This window comes from Mytilus californianus, unplaced genomic scaffold (genome assembly GCF_021869535.1).
Source record: "Mytilus californianus isolate M0D057914Y unplaced genomic scaffold, xbMytCali1.0.p SCAF_20, whole genome shotgun sequence".
Taxonomy (NCBI): Eukaryota; Metazoa; Mollusca; class Bivalvia; order Mytilida; family Mytilidae; genus Mytilus; species Mytilus californianus.
In genome coordinates, this window is record NW_026262669.1 from 9235437 (window position 1) to 9254689 (window position 19253).

The following is a 19253-nucleotide window of genomic DNA, read 5'->3' on the forward strand; positions in this document are numbered from 1 at the left end:
ACTATTTGAGTAGGAACTAAATGGCATCATTCTATTTGTGTAGGACATGAATGGCATTTTAATATTGGTATAGTGCTTTTAGGTCATCATACAATGTATGTACGACCTCAATGTCGTCAAAATATTAGGAGTCATTCTCTGTAAGCATCAAAATCATGTGGAAATGACAAGTCACAGAATTGGTTCAAAATTTGTAAAAATGTTCTAACAATTGATATAAACTGAAATATACATGAATTTTCACTTAAAATTTTGCGGTTGCTATGGTAACCGCTTGAACACTTTTTGGTCATTTTTTGTAAGTAAAAAAGGCTTAAAATGTTCAATTACTCTTGGATGTATATGGCCTTTTAGAGAATAAAAAAGAAAATTGTGTTTGTTGTTATGACTAAGTTTGGTTATGACATATTTAAAAAATGCATTTAGAAAAATATATTATTCAGCAGTTTGGTCAAGAACCTAATCCCAAAAAGGGTCAAATTCCTTGTGTATTGGGAGTCCTTTTTTACCATGTTTTGAAAGCTTTGAGATTTTTCAACCCAGATTTTCCTGATATGGCTAAAATAATTTTTTAATAGTCTAACCATTGCTTAATCAAAATACAAAAAATTGAGAGGGGTATATTTGAAAATTTTGCAAAATTCTATTTTTCGAAATCATGGTTTTTTGAAAAAACTGTTTTTAATATTGTTACAAATAGAATACTGAAATTAACACGAATGCTTTTTTTTGTCTGGAAATACTTAATCCTGCTCTAAGAAAAAATAAAAGTTCTCAAATTAAATATAACAACTGCTGGATTCTTAAATCTCAATTAAAAGCCCCTTTCAGTACACCAACATTTGGCGGTAAATGATTCTCTCTAGATTTTTCATGCATTTAACATTGGCACTTTTTTCTTTTAAAAACAATGAAAACATTACAAGGATTTTATAAGATTTTAAAATATAGCTTTTTAAACTATATGTAATATAACTATGAAAAGAAAAGTAGGGGTAAGTGGGCAAAATATTTTAATGGCACTACATGGATAAAACCAGAGGATTCTGAATATGTGACGAAAAAGTCAACAACAATAGTAGCGAACATCCACAGCTAAAGACAGTGAAGTATATATTTTACAAGCATTAACACATTCCCAAAACTTGCTCAAGCAAAATGGAGAAAGGAAAAGGAGGACTCTATGCATGGTATACAGGGCAATTGGTACACACCAAATGTAGACCATTCAAAGAAGAGGTCGGGTCGAGCAGTACCTGCTGTGAACCTGGAGGACAAATAAAATGTTCTAAACGCCTGTCAGAAAGAGACATACTTTTGACACGAAAACAATATGGAAACGTTTTACTGTATGAGCTCGGTAAGTAAAAACTATTTTTTCCTGAAAATATTGATGTGGGGGTGGGGACGAGGAACTGGACCCTTAACCATGTTAACCGAGATCCCCATTATCATTGAAACCTGTAATACAGAACCAAATTTATGAGTTTTTGTATTAGCCGTTAGTATATAAACAGTGTCTTATAAACTCGAATTTATGAATATTGAATAGATATATCATGTTATGGAGGGGCATTTCCGAAAAAAAACTGTCGAGGGACTGTAAAATTTCCCCAGCCGCTAGGCAAGGGAAATTTGGTCCCAAGACTGTTATTTTTCGGAAATACCCCTCCATAACATGATATATCTGTTTAATTACACCGAATAGATTTTGATTGAAACTCTCTGTACTGGTGAAAGGAAATATTTTTTTTACTAGTGAGATTTTATTCATAAACATAATTTGGAGGATAAGTAGAAACTATCATAATACCGCGGGAATTATACATGGACTTATATTCACTCGTGTTAATATGTCTTTTGATTGAGTTAAGCCATTTCAATTGATATTTTATAGTGTGTCTTTCTGTGTTGTGGTGTTACACTATTGTTTCAGATAAGGGTGAAGGTTTGGTACCATTAAAACGTTTGAACCCGCTGCAATTGTTTGCACCTGTTCTAAGTTTGTTGATGTGGTTCATAAGTGTTCCTCGTTTCACGTTTTTTTTATATAGATTAGACCGTTGGTTTTCCCGTATGAATGGTTTCACACTATTAATTTTTGGGACCCTTTATAGATTGCTATTCGGTGTGAGCTAAGGCTCCGTGTTGAAGACCGTACTTTGACCTTTTACGGTTTACTTTTATAAATTGTGACTTAGATGGTGAGTTGTCTCATTGGCACTCATACCACATCTTCTTATATCTTCTTATACGCGTTAGCGCTGTCTTTATGTAACGTCATATCCGAATAATTTTGGAGGGAAGAGGCTCGCAAGGGTAAAAAAGGAATTTCCAAAATGGCAAATACCACGGCATAGAGGGGAATTTTGAGGCAAATACACCGACAGTGGTAAAAAACATGCAAATTCGTTTGAAATGTGAAAAAAGGTTAGAATATGCGAAAAAAACTCTGGCTACCAACCAATCAAAATACAGCATTCTCATTAACATATAAGGTGTAATTGTATATTGTAAGGGGTACATGTCCAACTAACAGTTTTCATCTGTATTTGAACACAATTTCAAGATTCATTAGACAATGTTAAGTTGTTTTGGTTTGGTCTATTTCTCAGATACATGTACACGTACTATTACCAATAGGGCCACTGTATTTTGTGTATGGGATAATTGTCAGGTGTACATGTTCGATTGGCAGGTTTCATCTGACCTCGGACTCATTTTTCTTGGTTATTGGACAATTTTTTTGTTTTTGTGTTTTGATCTATTTTGAAGATATTATAGCAATATATCAATTATATTAAGTGTATGGAACAATTGTGAGGTGTAAATTTCTGTCTGGCAGGGTTCATATGACCTTGACATCAGTTTCAAGTTTTATTGGTCAATGATTTTTTTTGTAATTTCTTCAGTTTAGTAGATACTTTTACCAATAAGACAACTATATTTGGTGTCTGGAATTGTTCGAAGATGAACATGTCTATCTGGCAGGGTTCAAGTGCCCTTGACCTCATTTTCATGGTTCATTTGTGGTTTGTAGAGAAGAATTTTACATATCCGGGCCGTAAGACTTGTGGTTAAGCGTGAAGACTTAGAGTTATGCCACTTTACAAATTGAAGAATTGCTGAATTTTTTGTTTCAGTTCTCTAACTTAAGTTTGCCTCGACCAAATGTTATGAAACTTATACACAATACTTATTACCACACAACTCATTTCAAGTACAGATTTGGGTAGTGTCACATTTATGGTTCTTAAGTTATGTCCCTTTATGACTTCATATGATATGCAATTTGGGGCATCATCTGTGTCCCATAGACACATTCCCCATTTATTTAAATAATGAAAAAATGTTGCTTTCACTTTACACCAAATTATACATGAGTACCAAACCATTTATGTATACTTACATCTATATAATATGATGCTTACACGATTTTGAATTACAGTTTTATTTTTGTAAACTTCCATCAAGTTAAGTTATCAAAACTTATGTTTTGATAGCTATAGTTTATATGTTTAAGAAAAAATTGCGACACCTATGTAAAATGAAAAGGCAGCTAATTCAAACCTTGAAATTCAGTCATTCATCATAATGTAACCAGTTTCCAACAAATTGCATGCAAAATGTATATTTGAGTTGTCGAATCAGGGAAAATATGAAAAAAGTTAAAGGACCAAGAGAATTTTTTGTTATTATTTTTTTTTTTATCATTTTTCGTATTTAAACATGATATTCATATCTAATTATCATTGACTAAAGGTATGTAAAGTATCAGAATGTGTGTAGTTTATTTTCATATCATTATTTGATCATAACTGATCTTTTCATATAAAAATGATTGCATTAATAACATTTACATGCAGATTTTTTTTTCTAAGATTTGAAAAAAAAATCAAAAAATTCAAGTGACCTTTTTTCAATCAAAATTAAAAAAAAAACTAAAAATATACCCTCTGAGATTTTTTTGTCAAGAATGCATCAAATACAATATTTCTTAATGGTGATATTCGTTTATGCGACAAAATCTGGAATAAAAAATTTTGTGGCCATAAAAATGGGTTATTTTGTGAATTTTTGCTAATCTTGATTTTTAAAAAAACATCCAATTTTAAAATTCAAAATTTTTACTTTAGATGAAAGAACTTTAAAAAATTTCATATATATTTTAAAACACTAATATATAATAGGTTGATAGCAAAAGAAAAACCGGGGATATATGTTTCCATTCTGTTACAAAAAAAGTGGTAAAAACAGGAAAAAATGCACTTTTCATCATGCTTTTTTGATGTTTTTCGAGCAAATTTAAAATAACTTGTTTCCATGGCAACCAACGCTTCAACTTTTGAAATGATTATTATTTTTGTTGTCAGTGCACCATGACAAACCCATGATATGAAAATAAAGGAAATCATGGCGTATGCATTTCTCATTTTCTTTGAAATTCTTTGATGCCTACAGAGAATGACTCTTAAGTGTGTAGGACCTTAATGTCATACTAATATTTTTTAGGACCCTTATGTCATCATGATATTTGTGAAGGACCTTTAAGGCATCATACTATGTGCGTGGGATCTTTATGTCATCCTACCACTAATGTAGGACCCTAATGTCATATAAATATTTGTGCCCTAATGTCATATAAATATTTGTGTAGTACCATAATGTCATCATAATATTGGTACAGGACCTGAGTGTCATCTTAATATTTGCGTAGGACCATAATTTCCTCAAAACATGTGTTTAACACCGCAATTCCGTCATAATTTTTGCGTAGGATCTTTATGACATCATACTATTTGTGTAGGACCTTAATGTCATTATAACGTCTTGATTGACGAGTTTTTCAACAAAAAAAACCTTTAAACAAATGTAGTTGTAAACTTTGCTTTAAAAATCATCGCTTACCAAACTCTTTTTTAACCTCTCTTGAAATCTGAAATATCAAATGTAAAGCAACAATTACACATAAATCTTTATAACAATAATATCTTATACCTGTTAATTATCATCGAATTGTGTTATTTTATACTTCAGTCCATACAAATCTATATTGTAACCAAGAATTATCACAGAATTTCAAATATTTTGATGGAGGAATATTGTGCCTGCAATCACAAACGTGTGTATTACAAAAAGTTCCATCATGTGTAGTGAACTGGCATAATCTTAAACTATTAACGTAAACTTTCAATTAATATCTTAAACAAATAAACCAAACTTTGACTCCAACTATAAATGTGACCCTCTTTAGCCTTACCGCATGTTTTTGTTTTTTTATCTATTTATTTCAGTCAATGTATTAGCAAACATTGATTTAAATACAATTAAAAATCATTGAAGGTCTTTCCACCCGTAAAGATCTATTTTGATATGAAAATAGTAAAATTTGGTTTAAAATGTCATTTCCAGCGTCAAATGATAGCTTATTGTACGCTGAATCCAAAAATATATGGTTTCTATACATTTTTTTTAAATAAGGGAGATCCTATTTTCCTTCCGGTTTGAAAAATGTTACTTCCGGTATTATTTGAATGTTTACTTGACACTGATTCCAAAAATATATGGTTCTATATACTGTTATATCAAATCAGTACAAAAAATAGCTACTTCGGTTTACGCAAGGTCATTTCTGGTTGGCTTTTCCAAGGTTAAATGGCTTGCAACATTATGCTAAAAGTCCCATGGCTTTATCATGTATACATATGAGGTAAAAGCAAAGGTCTTAATTATATATGGTTAATGAGTTATATCACCATACGCGTATTTTAAATACAAGAGGGGAGAACATTCTTATATAATGATAGCGTATCCTTTAAGCCAAAATGTAAGTGTTATGACATGTCGCAACTAACAATTTAGTAAATATATGTTGTCGATATCTTGAATGGTGTTTGAAAATAGTGAAAATAAGCCAAAATCAAAATTTAGAATATGACCTTGACCTTTGACCTTGACCATATTTTCTTTTTTTTTGGACCAAGGACCTCAAATCAAAAGACCCTAGGTCTCTATCACTTATGGTTTACCAGTTACAATTACATTTTACTTATTTTAAATACAGAAGGGGAAATAACTCTCATATGGAGTCTCCGGACCGTTTCGGCAAAAATTATTTTTAAGATCCTAAGGATATAGCGAGCAAATTGGTAATATAATAATTGTCGTAATTTTTAACGGTTGCAAAGGAGATGAACACACAAGAAACACAGTGTTAGGGGAGATAACTCTTACAATAAAAAGAGTACGGCTAAACGGGGTCAGTTTCAAAAGCGCAATAACTGTTCGATATCATATGCAAAAAATCTAAGCGACATCATGCGAAACCACAAAGCACCGTATATGGCGAAAGAAGAAAAACAAAATAATAATATTTAAAAATTAATTGTTCAGAGATCAATTAAAGGTCTTTCCTCAAAAAAAATACCCAATGTATTTTAATATGAAAATAGTAAAATTCGTTTAAAAATGTAATTTCCAGCGTCAATTGATAGCTTATTGTACGCTGATTTCAAAAATGTATGGTTTCTATACAATATTTTTTAAATAAGGGAGATCATTTGTTACTTCCGGTTTGAAAAATATTACTTCCGGTAATATCCAAACGTTTAATTGACACTGATACCAAAAATATCTGGTTCTATTAACTTTTATATTAGTTAAGTACAAAAATAACTACTTCCGGTTCACACAAGGACACTTACGGCTGGCATTTCCAAGGTTAAATGACTTGAAACCTAATGCAAAAAGTCCCATAGTTTTATCATGTATATATATGAGGTAAAACCAAAGGTCAAAATCTAGAACGTCAATGTAACTTATGACCTTGGGCCCAATTTCAAGTTCATCAACCAAGGACCTCAAATCAAAAGACCCTAGGTCTTGATTATATTTGGTTCATGAGTTACGACATGTCGCAAATAACAATTAAGTAATAATGTGTGGTCGATATTTTTTATCGTGTTTGAAAAGAGGTGAAAATAAGCCAAAATCAAATTTAGAAATGACTTTGACCGTTGACCTTGACCCTATTTTCTTCCTTTTTTTTTGGACAGACGACCTCAAATTAAAAGACCCTAGGTCTCTATCACTTACCAATTACAAATTCATTTTACTTATTTTAAATACAGATAGGGAAAAAACTCTCATATGGAGTTTCCGAACCGCTTCGGTCAAAATTATTCTTAAGATCCTGAGGATATAACGAGCAAATTGGTGACATAAATTTGTCATAATCTTTTACGGTTGCGAAGGAGATGCGTACACAAGAAAAATAGTGTTTGGGGAGATAACTCTTACAATAAAAAGTGTTTGGTTAAACAGGGTCAGTTTCAAAGTCGCAATAACTGTTCGATATCATATGCAAAAAATCTAAGCAACATCTTGAGAAACGAAAAAGCACCGTTAGAAAAAAAGTGGCGGAAGAAGAAAAGAATAATACTTGAAGGACTTTCCACAAAAAAAAATGTATTTTAATATGAAAATAGTAAAATTCGGTTTAAAATGTAATTTGAAGCGTCAACTGAAAGCTTATTGTACGCTGATTCCAAAAATATATGGTTTCTATGATATACATATTACTTCCGGTTTAAAAATGTTACTTCCGGTATTATTCTAACGTTTTATTGACACTGATACCAAAAATATCTGGTTCTATAAACTTTTATATTAATAAGTACAAACAATAGCTACTTCCGGTTTATACAAGGTCACTTCCGGTTGGCTTTTCTAAGGTTAAATGGATTGAAACCTAATGCAAAAAGTCCCATGGCTTTATCATGTAAACATATGAGGTTATAGCAAAAGTCAAAATCTAGAACGTCAATTTAACCTATGACCTTGAGCTCAATTTCAAGGTCATCAACCAAGGACCTCAAATCAAAAGGCCCTAGGACCTAATTATATTTGGTTCATGAGCTATATCACGATATAAATATTTTTAAATAAAAGAGGGGAGAAAACTCTAATTTGATGTAAGTGTACCCTTTAAACCAATATGTATGTGTTACGACATGTCGCAACTAACAATTAAGTAAAAATATGTTGTCGATACATGTATCTTATAGCGTGTTTGAAAAGTGGTGAAAATAAGCCAAAATCCAAATTTAGAAATGACCTTGACCGTTGAACTTGACAGTATTTTCTTTTTTTTTTTGACCAAGGACCTCAATTCAAAAGCTCCTAGGTCTCTATCACTTATGGTTTACAAGCTACAACTGCATTTTTAAAACAAAAGGGAAAATAACTCCATATGTCGTTTCCGGACCGTTTCGGTCAAAATTATTTTAAAGATCCTGATCCACGAGCAAACTGGTGAAATAATTTTGTCGTAATCTTTACTTGTTGCGAAGGAGAATTGTACACAGTGTTTGGGGAGATAACTCTAACAATAAAAAGTGTACGCCTTTACAGGGTCAGTTTCAAAATCGTAATAACTGTTCGATATCATACGGAAAAAAATCTAAGCGACATCTTGCGAAACAAAAAAGAACCGTCAGAAAAAAGTTGCGGAAAAAGAAAAAAAAAAAAATAATAATAATCAGAAGAAAACCATAAGGGCTTTCCACAGAAAAGTGGAAAGACCTAATAATCATTAGAAATCCAATAGGTCTTTCTTCAGAAAAGTGGAAAGACCTATTAAGTCAATCGTCGATTTCAACGATGTCGACTTATGTGTAACTCATATTATGCTAAACCGAATTTTGCTTTCTACAACGTTTCACTATCTATTATGGTTTCTACACCAATTGGAAATATCATCAGTCAAGGGCAATAACTCCTATAAGAGGTCAATGGAAAATCATGGCTTTCAAACTTATTTGAAGACCTTATTTTCTTGAATATGTTTACAAGTTAAAGCTTCCCTAACCTTATGATTTGTTTCTATAAATAAATGGATAAAATTCATATTCTAAGGACAATAAAAACCTACACGTGTTCAATTGACGATTTGCCAGGTTTGATTAAGGGGGCTCGCGGGTACAAATGTTTGCGCCTACTGCACAAGATTGCGCAATGGTATCGTAAGTCATACCTGTTGTCGTAATTGGCAGTAACAATTAATTTTGACTATTTTGTAATTATTATTTAACTGAACATTTTGACAATTGCAAATGGTATCTCTTTTTTTTGAAAAAAATGAATAAAAGGACAAAAATAATCATTCAAAGGCAAAACTGCTACATGTATAAGGGGTCAATTGATGATTGCAATGTTGACTGACTTATATATCTTATTGTTGTTATCATTGTTACTGTTTGTGTTTTTCTCCAGATTGATTATAGGTTTCAAAAAAAATAACCAACACAACAATTGACAGGGACAAAGGGAACATCTAGCGATAGTTTATAGTTACACCAAAAACTGAATTATGCAACAAAATAAAGCTAAAAATGATTGATGTAATTAGACAAGCAATATTTCTAAAAAAAAACAACGTCAAAAAACCAGTTCACAAGCGATAAAATGTTCTCGATGCTGACCAAATCATAAAATATTAAAAATCAAAAAGATACAATAGTTACTTATATCAAATTAAAATCAAAATTCAGGAATGGTAACAGTATAAAAATTCAGCAATCCTGTTATTATTAACCCCTATCTTTCATAGCTAAAAAAAGAAAAGCGTATTTCAATTAAATTTAAGTGTAAATATTGTACGTCAAAACTAAGTTCAAAGACTATGAAATTGTTATAATGCAACATTGACAATAATTCCAAATCATCTATGAACTTTTGAGAGAAATCTTCAACGATCAAAATTAAGCAAAATGTGGTGTGATATAACATGTAAATCATCAAATGTGTACCTGACATAGTTTGTGAATGTTTATATCTTCATCCTCCAGACTCTGTTGCAACTGCTTAAATGAGGCATATTTTGAACTATCCTTCCAATCATATAGAGCGTTTATCTTTATATCAAACCCTCCTCTCTTGCTGGATTCGTTTATGATGTCCCATTGCAGAGCTGGTTCGACTTCCTGTAAACGCATATATATTTTCCTTGTGTCTTCGTGTGTTAGTTTAGCTGCTAGGCGTCCAAGGTGTTTGTCCGCGGGCTGGCGGTCTAACCATACTTTGTCTAAGCCTGTTAAATAGTATAGGTCAGGTATGCCAATATTAGCATTACTACATTTGATCCACTAGTGATTTATGAAAACTCAAAGTAGATCATGACTGAGTGGGCGGGGTTAAATAGTAGTGCTTACACATTTAGATACTATTCATATCAGTTGGTATGTAATTTTTGGTTTCTGTATTATGTATATCAAAAATATATGAATCCTTGTACTGGTTTCGTTGATTGATAGCGTTGAATTTTGTCAGTTTTTATGGACGCCCTCTTTTTGACTTTGCTGTGAGTACTGCATGTTTGTTAAATTTTTCATTCATACGGGTTAACTTATCAAATATCCGGTTTTCCCCTTTATTCATATAGATTGACATGCTTGTAAGTAGCTGCAAGATGATTATTTTACAGATTCAAAAAAAAAAAAAAATAAAGGATGTGTCTGTGGGACACAGTTGATACCCCCGCTTGCATGTAATTTAATACACGGACATACCGCAAGACTGATAAAGTGACTGTGTTATGTAGTAATACGCATTGTGTTTACGTTTCATAACATTTGGTTGAGGCAAACTGAAGTTAGATAACATGAACAAAATCCAGGACGTACGGACGGACGAACAGACGGACCAGGACAACACTTAATGTTCCCTCCCCTGAAAAAACATTATTTTGTAGATGTTATACCATCATTTAAAATATTACTTTCGTTCAGATATTTCTTACCAGGGCAATCTTCAGGGCATCTGTCATCTTTTGTATGTAACTGTAAGATAAGTATAATTTAAGTCATAAAACACATACAAAATTATGACGTCATAACACGTAATTACCCGGATGTGTACTGGTTGACCATAGCTTTTGTACAAATCAGGATATTGCTGTTCCGTTTTGAACAGTTTCATTTTTTTGTTCACATCAATGGACCTTTTTTTATAGTGTCATCAATATTTGTCGCCTCAGCCAAATATTGTATGCTGAGCTATAAAACTGTACCGTTAAGTGTGCTTGTATGCATAAATTTTGCCTGAAATGGTTTGTATAAATCCAAATTCTTAACTATTCCTTTCCGATATTATTTTTTCTGATTTGGTTTTGCAACTAGATGCTTCAAAGAGCCTGTGTCGCTCATAGGATCTATGTGAATTTTCAACATTGAACACAAGAAAACAAGAAAATAATTCCAGACTTGGATTTATCTTGTATTTCTGATATTTTTGTTCTGTGTTCTTTTTTCAGTGTATCTCTATCTTTTATAGTTTTGCCCATACAATACATGATAAAAAAAATGTCATTCAAGGGCAATACTTTGTATTAGAAAATTTTGTTCGGTTTGTCTAGTTTCAAGATCTTGTCTTTGTAATCATTTGTGCTCCCTGAAGTATATGTCATATTTTTGGCCCAATGTCTGAGAAGGTAAAAAATCTTCATTTACGCGTAGTTATTCTAATAAGGTGTCAACTGATAATTCGACTATGCTGACCTATGTTTTAATCTGGTGTTTTTATTTCGCTTTTATCAGTTTTTCTTTGTCGATTATAATTGATACATAACATGTATGACATTTGTAAGACATTATTTTTGGAAGATATGTTGTGTTTACATATTTATTTGATTCGACTGTACAAAAAGTTCAAGTACCAAGCTAAGTCAGCATTATTTACAACATGTATTATTTCTTTCCGGTTTGTTTGAATGGTACATACAACTCTTCTTTAAGGCAGATAGATGCTAAATTGAATTTGCTGATACATTAACATTTGCATATAATTATTATTAAAAGTATAGACCAATATTTTCTGCTGTTTTACAATCAATAATGGTGGAACACATCCTATTTACCTTAAATAAGGAGCGTATTTTATTTAACGGTGTGGCACTGTTTAGCTTGATCTACCTAATATGTAAAATTTATTTAGTTTGTTATACAATTTATGGACAGTTTCGTGGAAATACTTTCGGCTTTTTGGTGTGAAAGTATGGTGTCATTACAACTAAATTAATGTATGAGAACAACCAGAATACTAAATAGAAAAACAAAATCTTGATTTTGCTTTAGGTTCTTTCTATCTTATTGATCAATAATCTCTTATCCTTGTTTTGTAAAATTTCATGAAAGTTTGACAACATAGTTTAAGTTTTAAAATCTTAACCCACACACCGTACGTAAATGTTGACTGCAGACAAACCGTTGTTCATCTACTAGTTAGCTATTGCAGAATGAGGGGATCAACATTTTACTTTACAGAGTGGTGTCTTGATTAAAAGGAAGCTTAGTAAATGTTTCCATGATATTCATGAGGACATGATATATGGTTCATGATTTTTTGGAAATATTATCAGGTATATATGAGAACTACAAAGACTGCATTAATAGTAACAAAAAAAATACGTCCATGTATTGGTGAACAAGATATAGTTTGTAATTATTCGTGTGGATGTACAGGAGGTACACCTCATTGTATTGAACGTTCCCTTTGTCTTTATCGAAAGCGGTCTCATGATGATACAAACATCTTGCATTTAAACCCTATATTTAAAATTTAAGCCATTAAGTGATCAGAATTGCCCATTTAACACTTAGTATCAGGTCTGCTTAAACGCATTGTAAATAATTTATTATTAAAGATAAATGGATTGCCCATCATCTGATATGAACATAACTACCACTTATTTTAAACAGCGAAATCATTATTAAAATATAGATACCTTGTCTGCAAACCATATTGACACAGCATTTGTGTTGTGTCTTGTCTTGTGTTCTGGGCATGTCCATTCCTCCTTTGATGACAGTGTATGGTCAAAAAAGCAAAGATCTGTCCCACAAACTATACCAATCTGAATGATAAACGGCACATCTCTAGTACAAGCAGAATCCTCTGAAACTGAGAAATAGAAATTGGAAATGTTCGTGATAGCATGTGTTAGGCATTCTTGAGCTGTAGATGCAATTGTTGGTACAATAGAGATTTTGTTTTCTTTGTGCGAGAGAGAAACTATGAATCTGTTTCCCTGAATGTCAAATCTCATATCATGCTCCCCGTCAATTCTTACATCAGCACTGTCTGTAAAGATCATCAGACGACTGGATTTAGCACTGACGCGTAACTTCCATATTGATATGAAGGTGGCAATGAACCTGTACAAAATAGCAGGTGGTACAACTTCCTCCTTAAACCTGTAAGCCAAATGAATGCTTCTGTCATGGTTTATCTGTTGGCTCTCTTCTCTTTTGGTACTAATCATACATGGCACCAAGAAAAAGTGTGATCCATCTTCATCGTCTTTCTGTCTGCAAAGAATGTCCAAATGAACTAGCATGTCTACTATGTAATCGTTATGTGCCCAGATCTCACGAAAACAGTCTTGCTTCCATATTTCATATAGGTCCTGTTCCAACAGTTTTCCGCTTTCTTTGAGAGCGTTTAACATTTCTTTGAGGTGCTTTGGCCAAAACTGGTCATCAGTGACAATGGAACGTAGTACATCCACCAAAAACACAGGATCTATTATAACATTATCTCTCAGGCCTGCTTCATCAAAATAGATCAGTTTTCCCAGAGCATGGTTAACCTTTAGAAACGATTTAAGCTGAGCAGGGGTTAAAGCCATTTTTTCATTTTGCTTGTTAATGTCATTCAGTTGATCCATTGTTAGTATTTTCTTGTTTTCCTCTACTTGTCTTGCTAGTTGAAATTCAAGGGGTACAAACTTTGTTGGCATCAGTTCCCCACAGCGAGGATGGTCTAATGCAACGTCAACTAGCTGTTTCTTTAATGTGGCTAGTTCTTCGTCTTCCTTGTTTCTTGCATCAACAAAGATAAGTGGTTTATATTGAAGATGTTTTTTTCCTCCATGGTTTTGAAAGAGTGCTTCGATTGAGTTTTCCAATGAACATCTCTGTTCTTCCACATCACCCTGCAATAAACATAGATTATAACATTACATAAACAGAACAGTTGTTGCAGAGTCTATTGTCTTCTATATCACCCCACAATATACATAGATCATAATGTTACATAAACAGCTCAGTTTTTGCAGAGTCTATGGTTTTCAATATCACCCTATTATATACTTTAATAAATAGTTATATCAATGAACAAAGACCAGCCACACTTAATAATACCGTTGCCTATATGTGATTTAATATCTTGTCTAGATCAGCTTTATATAACGACTTTCAATTCTAGTTGTGTATATTGATTATGCATAAACATGTTTTACTACAATTACAGGTTTATTCTATTATTTTTTTGCTAGGATTGGTTCATGGACACGCCACTCCCGACACGACTATTTATAAAAGTAAATATATAAACTCTAGCTATTTAAACTCGATATAGTATAAACAAACCTTTGACTATTTAAATTAAATACAGAGGATAACATTAAACGATACCATATTCGACGAGCGGTTAAACTTTTTTCTATTATAGTAAACCATTATTTTGGCCTAAATTGAAAATTCAGCGACTTGATGATCTAGTTTTTTGCACATAACACATTGTAACAGTAAGAATTCATTCGTTCTATTTTGGCGTCAAACTTAAACATCAGACATTTAAAAAGAAATGTACGCTTCAGAACGTAATAGAATCCGACCCAATCGAATTGACTTTTGAAAATCAAAAATTTTTGTATCACTTTCACAGGTTTTTGGTCGGGCTGTGTTGATCATTCCTAAGTTTTCTAGGTTGTGTTTCGTCTACTATTGTTTGTTAGTTTTTGTTTTTTGTCATGGCATTGCATTTTTTCGAATATTAAGTTTGAGGAACTCTTGGTGACGTTCGCTAATCTTGTAAACAGAGTGTGATACGAGAAATATTTTGGCATGCGAGAAAAAGATAAAAAGAAACAGTCATAAGAGAAACAGATCAAATATTTTATATAAAGACATGTTATTCGATAGTCTAAGGTTTTCGTTAACACCTATTATAAACATAGTTCAAAACATTAGATATACAGCTCTGTTAATTCAAAGTCTCACGTCTTTTATAACCCAATGTTCTACACATATATCACAACATTAAGATATACAGCTCTGTTATTATGGGTCTTCGTTATCCTGTATTTTAAACACAGATCAGAACCTGATACAGTAAGCTCTGATATTTAAAAGTCTCAGGTCTTGGTTAACCCCCTTTTCTAAGCATACATTTAAACATGCTACATAGCATTAAGCTGTGTTATTTCATAATATCATGTCTTTGGTATCTCGATAGTCTATGTAGGTTGGTTATTGATGTTTGTTTTAAATGTTGTGTGTATTGTACCTATATTTTCTTGTAAGATCAATATGTGACACTCTAATAAAATACTCATTATCTTATCAGATCGTTATCACTTTACTAGTATTATAAACATAGATCAAAACATTATACATACAGCTCTGTTATTTCCAGATTATAAGGTCTTCATTAACCCACTATTATAAACACAGATTAAACCATTTTAAATACAGTCCTATTATTTCAGTCGTATCACCAAATAATCAGTATTGATGGTAAGGAGGAAGGACATTGTAGAGGTATTACAGCTCTGTTATTTCAGTCGTATCATTAAATAATCAGTATTGATGTTAAGGAGGAAGGACATCGTAGAGGTATTCCAGCTCTGTTATTTCAGTCGTATCATTAAATAATTAGTATTGATGTTCATGGGGAAGGACATTGTAGAGGTAATACGGCTCTGCTGTTTCAGTCGTACCTTTAAATAATCAGTACTGATGTTAAGAAGGAAGGACATTGTAGAAGTATTACAGCTCTGTTGTTTTAGTCGTATCATTCAATAATCAGTATTCATGGTAAGGAGGAAGGACATTGTAGCGGTAGTACGGCTCCGTTGTTTCAGTCGTATCATTAACTTATCAGTGTTGATGTTCAGGAGAAAGGACATTGTAGAGGTATTACAGCTCTGTTATTTTAGTCGTATCATTAAAAAATCGGTATTCATGGTAAGGAGGAAGGACATTGTAGAGGTAATACGGCTCTGCTGTTTCAGTCGTATCATTAAATAATAAGTATTGATGGTTAAAAGTAAGGACATTGTAGAGGTTTTACAGCTCTGTTATTTCAGTCGTATCATTAAATAATTAGTATTGATGTTTAGAGGGAAGGACATAAAAGAGGTAATACAGCTCTGTTATTTCAGACCTATCATTAAATAACCAGTATTGATGTTAAGGAAGGAGGACATAGTAGAGGTATTACATCTCTGTTGTTGCAGTCGTATCATTAAATAATCAGTATTGATGTTAAGGAGGAAGGACATTGTAGAGGTATTACAGCTCTGTTATTTCAGTCGTATCATTAAATAATCAGTATTGATGTTAAGGAGGAAGGTCATCGTAGAGGTATTCCAGCTCTGTTATTTCAGTCGTATCATTAGATAATTAGTATTGATGTTCATGGGGAAGGAGATTGTAGAGGTAATACGGCTCTGCATTTTCAGTCGTACCTTTAAATAATCAGTACTGATGTTAAGAAGGAAGGACATTGTAGAAGTAGTACAGCTCTGTTGTTTTAGTCGTATCATTTAATAATCAGTATTGATGGTAAGGAGGAAGGGCATTGTAGAGGTATTACAGCTCTGTTGTTTTAGTCGTATCATTAAATAATCAGTATTGATGGTAAGGAGGAAGGACATTGTAGCGGTAGTACGGCTCCGTTGTTTCAGTCGTATCATTAACTTATCAGTGTTGATGTTCAGGAGAAAGGACATTGTAGAGGTATTACAGCTCTGTTATTTCATTCGTATCATTAACAAATCAGTATTCATGGTAAGGACGAAGGACATTGTAGAGGTAATACGGCTCTGCTGTTTCAGTCGTACCATTTAATAATCAGTATTGATGGTAAAGAGAAAGGACATTGTAGCGGAATAACAGCTCTGTTGTTTTAGTCGTATCATTAAATAATGCGTATTGTTGGTATGGAGGAAGAACATTGTTGAGGTAGTACGGCTCCGTTGTTTCAGTCGTATAATTAAAAAATCAATATTGATGTTTAGAAGGAATGACATTGTAGAGGGTTGTTTGAGACCTATCATTATATAATCAGTATTGATGTTAAGGAGGAAGGACATAGTAGAGGTTTTACAGCTCTGTTGTTTCAGTCGTATCATTAAATAATCAGTATTGATGTTAAGGAGGAAGGACATGGTAGAGGTAATACGGCTCTGCTGTTTCAGTCGTACCTTTAAATAATCAGTACTGATGTTAAGAAGGAAGGATATTGTAGAAGTATTACAGCTCTGTTGTTTTAGTCGTATCATTAAATAATCAGTATTGATGGTAAGGAGGAAGGGCATTGTAGAGGTATTACAGCTCTGTTGTTTTAGTCGTATCATTAAATTATCAGTATTGATGGTAAGGAGGAAGGACATTGTAGTGGTAGTACGGCTCCGTTGTTTCAGTCGTATCATTAAATAATCAATATTGCTGTTGAGAATGAATGACATTGTAGAGGTATTACATCTCTTTTGTTTCAGTCGTATCATTAAAAAATCAGTATTCATGGTAAGGATGGAGGACATTGTAGAGGTAATACGGCTCTGCTGTTTCAGTCGTACCATTAAATAATCAGTATTGATGGTAAAGAGGAAGGACATTTTAGCGGTATAACAGCTCTGTTGTTTTAGTCGTATCATTAAATAATGAGTATTGTTGGTATGGAGGAAGAACATTGTTGAGGTAGTACGGCTCCGTTGTTTCAGTCGTATAATTAAAAAATCAATATTGATGTTTAGAAGGAATGACATTGTATTGGGTTGTTTGAGACCTATCATTAAATAATCAGTATTGATGTTAAGGAGGAAGGACATTGTAGAGGTTTTACAGCTCTGTTGTTTCAGTCGTATCATTAAATAATCAGTATTGATGTTAAGGAGGAAGGACATTGTAGAGGTAGTACAGCTCTGTTATTTCAGTCGTATCATTAAATAATTAGTATTGATGTTCATGGGGATAACATTGTAGAGGTAATACGGCTCTGCTGTTTCAGTCGTACCTTTAAAAAATCAGTACTGATGTTAAGAAGGAAGGACATTGTAGAAGTAATACAGCTCTTTTGTTTTAGTCGTATCATTTAAAAATCAGTATTGATGGTATGGAGGAAGGGCATTGTAGAGGTATAACAGCTCTGTTGTTTGAGTCGTATCATTAAATAATCAGTATTGATGGTAAGGAAGAAGGACATTGTAGCGGTAGTACGGCTCCGTTGTTTCAGTCGTACCATTAACTTATCAGTGTTGATGTTCAGGAGAAAGGACATTGTAGAGGTATTACAGCTCTGTTATTTTAGTCGTATCATTAAAAAATCAGTATTAATGGTAAGGAGGAAGGACATTGTAGAGGTAATACGGCTCTGCTGTTTTAGTCGTATCATTAAATAATGAGTATTGTTGGTATGGAGGAAGAACATTGTTGAGGTAGTACGGCTCCGTTGTTTCAGTCGTATCATTAAAAAATCAATATTGCTGTTTAGAAGGAATGACATTGTAGAGGGTTGTTTCAGACCTATCAGTATTAATGTTAAGGAGGAAGGACATTGTAGAGGTTTTACAGCTCTGTTATTTCAGTGGTATCATTAAATAATTAGTATTATGTTTAGGGGGAAGGACATAAAAGAGGTATTACAGCTCTGTTATTTCAGTCCTATCATTAAATAACCAGTATTGATGTTAAGGAAGGAGGACATAGTAGAGGTATTACATCTCTGTTGTTTCAGTCGTATGATTTAATAATCAGCATTGATGTTAAGAAGGAAGGACATTGAAGAGATATTACAGCTCTGTTATTTCAGTAGTATCATTAAATAATCAATAGTGATGTTAAAGAGGAAGGGCATTGTAGAGGTATTTCAGCAATGTTGTTTCAGTCGTTTCATTAAATAATCAGTATTGATGTTAAGGAGGAAGGACATTGAAGAGGTATTACATCTCTGTTATTTCAGTCGTATCATTAAATAATCAGTATTGATGTTCAGTGGGAAGGACATTAAAGAGGTATTACAGATCTGTTATTTCAGTCGTATCATTAAATAATCAGTATTGATGTTCAGGAGAAAGGACATTGTAGAGGTATTACAGCTCTGTTTTTTCAGTCGTATCATTCAAAAAATCAGTATTCATGGTAAGGAAGAAGGACATTGTAGAGGTAATACGGCTGCTGTTTCAGTCGTAC

At 32.7% G+C, this 19253-nt stretch overlaps 1 protein-coding gene across 1 annotated transcript; it reads right to left on the reverse strand.

Annotated features, from left to right (window-relative positions):
- Positions 1-1432: 1432 nt before the first annotated feature.
- Positions 1433-16606, reverse strand: LOC127731828 (uncharacterized). Its single transcript, XM_052240668.1, has 4 exons — positions 16529-16606; positions 12782-13990; positions 10778-10838; positions 1433-1461 (listed from the first exon to the last, which is right to left on the reverse strand). The coding sequence occupies exons 1-4, from the start codon at positions 16604-16606 to the stop codon at positions 1433-1435; spliced, it is 1377 nt and encodes a 458-aa protein (XP_052096628.1).
- Positions 16607-19253: the final 2647 nt, after the last annotated feature.